We start from the raw sequence: 7,338 nt of genomic DNA, 5'->3' as shown, positions 1-7,338 counted from the left end.
GGGTATGTGGACTTTACTAAACTTCATTCAGAAATTAAGCTTAATTGTTTTACATTTTGGCCTAAATTAAATCTGACCAATTACAAAAAATGTATTTAAAAAATGATAAATTACAATTTAAAAGGTGCCAAAGGTACCATGCCGTGTTCTAAGATGTTTAGCATACCTAGATGTAAATATCAGGAAATGAAAGCTGATCTATATTGATCATATTTATCTCTTGATCTCAAACACATGTCTGCAGATTAGTATGAGCATTGAAATGGGACCTTCCTATGCCAAACTCTTTGTGGGATTTGCTGAGCAAAAGTTCTCAAATTCTGAAGTGCATCATTTCATGACATTCAACAACCACTGAAAGGCAGTATTCATAATGTTTAGTCATTTATTTATTTACTCAAAATTATTTATGTTGTGTCAGTTATACACTGGAGAGATGAGTAATCTCTTTACAGGTATTTACAAATATAGTATAAACTGTTTTTTGTTTTGTATCTGTATCAATAGGGGCTTCCAGAAATTAAATGAAAGCAGAATAACAAGGAAGAATATCGTTAAACTGAATCAAGAGGAGGTTTGACCATTCAGGAGACCACCATGGACTGGAATTCTGTTAGAGAGAAAACAAAGTAGTGTCATTTAATTGGATAAGTGAATTCATGATGCAGCAAGTGCAGCAAAGTTTTTATTTAGCTTTACAATAATATGTTAAGTGTTTATGTCATTGCTTCTTTCTACTTTGATTTAACATACTTTATTATTAAACCATAAAAGCAGGGATATAATTTGAATAATGGAAACGATAAATTAAATAATAATTTGAGTAAACTGTAAGCAATTACATTTAGACATTGTTTTGGAAGATGATTTTACACAAAGTGACAAATATTTAGTCATCTTGACAAGAACCCTCCAGCGTTCTTGACATTGTCCCTCTGAAGAAATAATTTACAATTATATGCAGAACCCTACAATAGCATGTTTCCCTATTAACCAGTTAGACCTATAATTATCGAATTAACCCACGAATAACCATTTTTCCTTAAAGTGTAGTGATCATCAGTTATATTTACCTTCAGCTCCAATCATGCCATCACCGTCATCATCAGCTGCTGATAGTAAGGTCTTAGTCTCTCTCTCAGTCAGCACACGAGCTCCAGCTGAAAACCTCTGCAGGAAGAATCTACAAAGAAAATCAAAATCACATCAATGACTCATTCTTAACAAAATATGCACTATAAATGTGATATACAGACAGGTGACAGATTAATGGGTCCACTTGTCCCCTTAGAGGGAAACATCGCTGTAAATCAATGCAAAGTTATTCTAGCTGATCATCTTTATCATATGTTATAACATTTCTGTCCTGATGGGAGTGATCTTTTCCAGGCTGGCCCGCCCACATCCACAGAGCATGAGGGCTCACCGAATGCTTTGATGAGTGTGAAAATATTGTAAATCAAGTGCTATGGTCACCAGATCTTAACCCAATTAAATACCTATGGGAAATTTTGGAGCAGGTGTTAAATAGTGCTCTCCATCACCAGCATCAAAAGACCAATTGAGGGAATATTCCAAAAGATGATAATGTTCCCATGTCTCCAGTGCAGTTCCAGCGACTTCCAGGGAATCTATTTCATGGTGCACTGAAGTTGTTTTTGGTGGCTCATGTTAGCCCCAAACCTTACTAAGCACTTTATGTTGGATTTTCCATTAATTTGTCACCCATCTGTATGAGCTGTTCTGATGTAGTAAAATGCCTTCTTTGAAAACCACAGATTATATTAAATATTTATTTGTGGCACACCAAAGAAGTTAAATGTCATTGTTTGGTCTTAACAATATTCTAGTTGTTAAAGTCATGAATTGAGAAAAAAAACTCACACTTTTGGATAAGGTTTGAAGAGCACCTAGTCACATGCATTGTATGGATAATTGCTACAATTGGTACATATTGTTCCATTAATTTGATGAGCAACGTTTTCATGTTCAGTTTTTGTAATCATATTGCAGATGTAGTGTTTAATAAAATGTTAATCAGTAGCTACACCAGTCATACAGTCATGTCTGAAAATGTATAGTTTTGTCCATACTTGAGCTCTTCCTCCTCGATGAAGCCGCTGCCATCGTTGTCAAGGATGCCAAAGACAGTCCTTATTTCCTGGGGAGTTTTTTTGGAAAGACCACACAGCTGGAAGAACTTCTTGTGATTGAAGGACTCTGGTGCTTTTGAAGAGAAAGAAAGAAAGAAAGAAAGAAAGAAAAGACAAACAAACCATAAGTAAATAAAACAAACTAGTGAGTACAAACAACAAATAAACAAACAAACATATAAGTAAATAAATAACTGTTAGTAAGCTGAAACCAGAAATATTTTATATACTCTTGACTTAATGCTCAGCAATAACTTTAAAACTTATAATAATTCTGTGATCGTTTAAGTAGGTCTCAATCTGCATATCAGTTGTGATAAGATTATATTGTATTGAGTTTAATTGGGACGCCAATGTTCATGCGTTTTCCCATCACGTGTACTTATCGACATGAAAGAGCCGGCCAGATGATATGGTCTGCGGAAAATCGATACCTTGGCAGTCCTTGATAGCGCTGTCGATGGCATCAGCGGAAAGGATGGACGTGAGCGACATAGTCCTGAGAAGCAAACCGTGTAAATAATTAACACTTTTTTTTTTTTTAAAGGCACTAAAGCGTCTTCTGAATCATCAGCCACAAAGCTATTGCTGTCACTAATCTAACGCGTGATATTATATTACGTGCCAAAACACACTATATTTCCAGGTTGGAATAAACAGTTAAAAACGGACACAACCTTGCCTCTTTGCTCAAGTTAGTTTAACCAATATTAGTCCTATATTATATATAGCCCAGTCATAATTACATGTTACTGAGTTGCAATAAAAATAATGTTTAAATACCAAAAACGTGTTTTTTTTTTCTTCCATTTTTACGCACCCTTAAAAGTTATAGGCTCGGAAGCTCCCTAAAAACTGAAGCAGTGTGTATTAGTATTTTTAAAAGCAAGCAGAATAAAAGTTGACCTAAATGTTAGTAATCAAAAATCAAGAAACACTTTAAAGTATTTTGATGCACCATATAGGCTACAATTTGACCCTCAAATTGAAATGCATCCTTGTCTTTAATGCACACCAATACATTGTCAATTAAAAATACAATTAAATGACGTAAATGAATTCAATAATAACATTTCTCTTCTTCTCCTGAGAGAAATGCAGAGTGTGTGTTCTCACTTACCCTTTTAAGTTGGAGTGTGGTGGCTGCTGGACGTGGAGGTAAGACTGAGTGGTGATCACCCTATGCGCAGGAGGGATTTATATAGGGCCGATCAGAGAGACAATGGGCCACTCTTAAGTTACCTGTCTATGGATCGAATTCGTACAGGCAGACCCGCCTCAAATTTCTTGGGTAACTAATTATCTATTACTATTTATATCCGCCCAAGAGCTGAATGCTGATAGGCCAGTTCCGAGTCTATCATGACCTTGTAGAATAGAAAATTAAATAAGCGTTGCCCTGCGGTCTGTGGTCTGCAGGTATTCTCTCTCCGTTCCCACCCTTCACACCTGTCCCATTTCTGTTCACACCAATGCACGGATAATAAAAACGTAGTGCTTTTAAATACGCTAGTATGCAATATATGAACATTAAGAGCATTATGCTAAAGAAAAAAGACTTAAGAACATAATTCACCCTATCCCATCCTATCCCATAAGAATTATATCTGCAATTATATCACGCAATTATCATGCAATTATATCATGCAATTATATCATGCAATTATATCAGAATTATATCACGATTAATAGCAGTCTAAGATATTCACTTAGACTTTTTTTAAGAAGACTATGTAGTTGATATCGTTTTATTATTATTTACATGTTGCTTTTTCATACCCAGGTCTAGTATTATTATAATTGTTCCAGATTTTTAGTGTATACAATAATGCAATCATCATCGTCATCATCATCGCTCTCTCACTCTCTCTCTAACTCTCTCTCAGTCTTTCGTGCTGTCTCCTCTTACGCACACAAATGCATGCACACATGCAAACATTACGGATGCACGCACAGACACTGTATTTGTTAATCAAAAAAAGTCACGCCAGTTTATCATCTAATCACATATTCGCGACGATGGTAAACCCTGTCATTTTTTTCAGTCCAGGTCACCTCTTTTTGTGACCATCTGTAATATATATTTTGGTGTGCTGTTCTCCCAACAGAAAAGGATGAATATGTATACACAACAGATTTTGTGTTATGTGATGGGGATATTCCTTTTATATATAAGAATAATATCATTATAACAATTCTAATAGTATTTAAATAATGATATAGCATGGTCCAAACCAGGGCAGTGATGCAATGATAGTCTTTTCAAGCATAATTATGGGGTTTAAGGGAAAGTAAATGCACATGTAATTTTCCATATCTCACAAAGAGCCTTGCTTTTTTTTTAACATTTATTTTATTAATTTGCTCTTATTTGTTTGTTTGTTTGTTCGTTTTTCATAAAATTTGTAATTCAGTTGACAAATGAATGTAACCAGCTTGTTTATAACATAACATGATGTCATAGCTTAAAGTAAACCTGGAAATTTACTGTCACCTAAATTTTGTCCTGGAAAGCTGACATCATCAGTGTAACTTGAAGTTTGTCCTGAATTGCAGAGCTTAGAGTAACCTGTTCTGAGGTTAGAAACTCAAGAGACTGGCACACTCACATGCGGAAGAATTAGATGAGGACACTGGATCCAACAGGGCTTCTTATCACCCTCCAGCCATGATGTCATGCATACATGTATATCAGAGACCTCATATCCTGTAGCTCAGTGCTTCTCCCATTTTCCCATTGCCCATTTTGCATGTTCTTGGTTTTCCCCTGCTCTAACATGTGCGATTCTTTACATGCAGTGCTTGATGATTGCATCGTGGTGTCTAATTATCACGAGCCATTAGAGCTGGAGCTAAACTCTGCATGGGTAGTTGTTCTGCAGGTGCAAGGTTGGGCACCCCGTGGTATCCTTGTTACAACAGTATCTATTCATAAGGAAATTCTGACATCTAATGGTCATCTCAAGCACCTACAGCAGTGACAGATTGTGCCTGAAAAAACTAAAATAAAAAGATGTTTAGTAGTGCGATAGGTTTTGAGCTATAGGCAAGATCTAAGTCTGTGACCACAATAAAAAAAGATGAAGAGATAAGCATATTATAAATTATAGATTCGAAGATCAAGGAGGAGAACATTCATGGACCCAGAATAGGAGGAGACATGGAGATCATTTAAAACATATAAGACAGCAGTTTCAGTGCTGTGTAATGTAAGGCAGTCATACTGAAAAGATTGAAGATCACGTTTGTTAAGAATGTGTGTTAACTTGGGTTAATTTGAATGGACGTTAACTGTCTTCTTATTTGACTTGGACTTGAATGTGACTGATGTCACTGAGACTTGAGACTGAAGGGAAGCTTCCTAATAATGCAAAATTAGGAAGCCAATGGTAATACAACTACTGAAATAGTGGCTATTATCACTCAATTGCTTACTGATAAGTATAGATTATTCACTGTGTCTTTCTGTATACTATAAGCTGGAGATATTAATGTTATATATATTATATATCATATAATGAATCCCAAGTCATTGTGGGATTCATGCAAATGTGTCCTGATAGAAATGATTAGCAATCAACATTATTATCTTGAACCACTCTAAAACATAACGACTTAATAAATGTTTGAGTTTGTTGAACTCTTTTAATGCTGGATTGTTTCCATTATTTTTTGTTTGAGCTCTTTCTTGGTAATGCATTAAGAATTGAGACTACAGTAATAATAAACTAACATAATTTAATCTACTGGACAATTTTATATTTGAAGGGAACTAAAGTCTAAACTATGCATTTTGATTAGCCATATTATATTGTTTTAATGGTTAAGTTCTACTCTGCCGTCACTGGGTTGGATTGAAGGCCCAGGGAATCCATTGACATGTCAAGCAGGCCTATGTGTTCAAAATAGTTTGGTTGAAAACATTTTATCCCAAGTAAATTGGTTCAAGAGGACTTAGTCTACATCTAATGAATAGTGATTTCAAAAGCTTCTGGTGATTGTAGATGGTGGGTTTAGATTTACATTTACGTTATTTGTCCAGAGAAACCTACATTATCTAATTTTTTATACAACTGAGCAGTTGAGGCTTAAGGGCTCAAGGGCCCTGCAGTGGTAGCTTTGTGGAGCAGGCTGAACTCACGGCCTTCCGATCAAGAGTCCAATGTCTTATCCAGTGAGCTACCACTGCCCCATTAAAAAAATGTCATTCCTTGAAATACCTGTGCTTGAAATATAATGGCAATATAGTATTGAGTTACTAAACCTTTTAGTATGATGGATATAGGCTAAATGCACCATCAAAATAAAGCATTATGTCAATGTAATTTTAAGTCTTATAAGATAATTTGGTTAACAAGTGTATTATCTACATATATTATCTATATTTGATATTTAGTATTTTATGATGTAGATTTATGCTTTTAATACATGTTCGCAAATGTGTTGTTTTCTTACATTTGTGTATATCATTTCTGGATAAACTTTACCCTGTACAATGTGCAGTGAGGTTCTTTCCCTAGAAATAAAATTGCAGTGTTTTATGTATGTGCAATAAAATGCCTACAAAATGAACATTTTGTTTGTTGGGTTGCTACAACCTAATATATATATATATATATATATATATATATATATATATATATATATATATATATATATATATATATATATATATATATATATATATATATATGCCAATCAGGTTTATATCAAACATATTAAACATTGCATGTAAAGTATTTGTGACAATAACCAAGAAAATAAACTATTAGGGGGGAAAAAAATGAAAAGTCTTATTTTTTCCTTACAACTTCATTAACAGCTGTAACTGCTGCACACCCTTTCCTCACAAAACAGTCAAGTGTTTTTGTCCAGTCATTCATTAGAGATACCCTCCCATGCCTCTTGCATGAGTATAAATTCATTTAATTATAAACCATTTTAGTGGTGGTCAAAATCAGATTCCAAATCTGCTTGAGAAAATATGAAACTGCCTCTTCAATACACAACAAAACATACAAATGCAGCAGGATATTTTGTTGTATGTCAGAGAAAGATAATAATGATGGTGATGGTATTGATGATTATGACCTCAGAAGATAACAATACTAATGCTACACTGTATCAATTATATGATAATTGCAACACTGATTATGATAATAATGGTGGTGAAGATGATAGTCAT

At 34.5% G+C, this 7,338-nt stretch overlaps 1 protein-coding gene across 1 annotated transcript; it reads right to left on the bottom strand.

The window, feature by feature from the left end:
* Positions 1–371: 371 nt before the first annotated feature.
* On the bottom strand, positions 372–3,311 carry pvalb8 (parvalbumin 8). The gene is made up of 5 exons (NM_001201213.1): positions 3,274–3,311; positions 2,588–2,652; positions 2,094–2,226; positions 1,074–1,183; positions 372–610 (listed from the first exon to the last, which is right to left on the bottom strand). Exons 2-5 carry the CDS (start codon positions 2,646–2,648, stop codon positions 585–587), a joined length of 330 nt encoding a protein of 109 aa, NP_001188142.1. The 5' UTR covers positions 2,649–2,652; positions 3,274–3,311; the 3' UTR covers positions 372–584.
* Positions 3,312–7,338: the final 4,027 nt, after the last annotated feature.

This window comes from Ictalurus punctatus, chromosome 2 (assembly GCF_001660625.3).
Source record: "Ictalurus punctatus breed USDA103 chromosome 2, Coco_2.0, whole genome shotgun sequence".
NCBI classification, from domain to species: domain Eukaryota; kingdom Metazoa; phylum Chordata; class Actinopteri; order Siluriformes; family Ictaluridae; genus Ictalurus; species Ictalurus punctatus.
This window is presented reverse-complemented; position numbering and strand designations above follow the sequence as displayed.

Coding starts and splice junctions, on each gene's coding strand:
- pvalb8 (NM_001201213.1), bottom strand. CDS start 2,648: ATGTCGCTCACGTCCATCCTTTCCGCTGATGCCATCGACAGCGCTATC. Junction 1,184..2,093: donor ATCGAGGAGGAAGAGCTCAA/GTATGGACAAAA, acceptor TTTTCTTTGTAG/ATTCTTCCTGCAGAGGTTTT. Junction 611..1,073: donor TGGCATGATTGGAGCTGAAG/GTAAATATAACT, acceptor TCTCTCTAACAG/AATTCCAGTCCATGGTGGTC.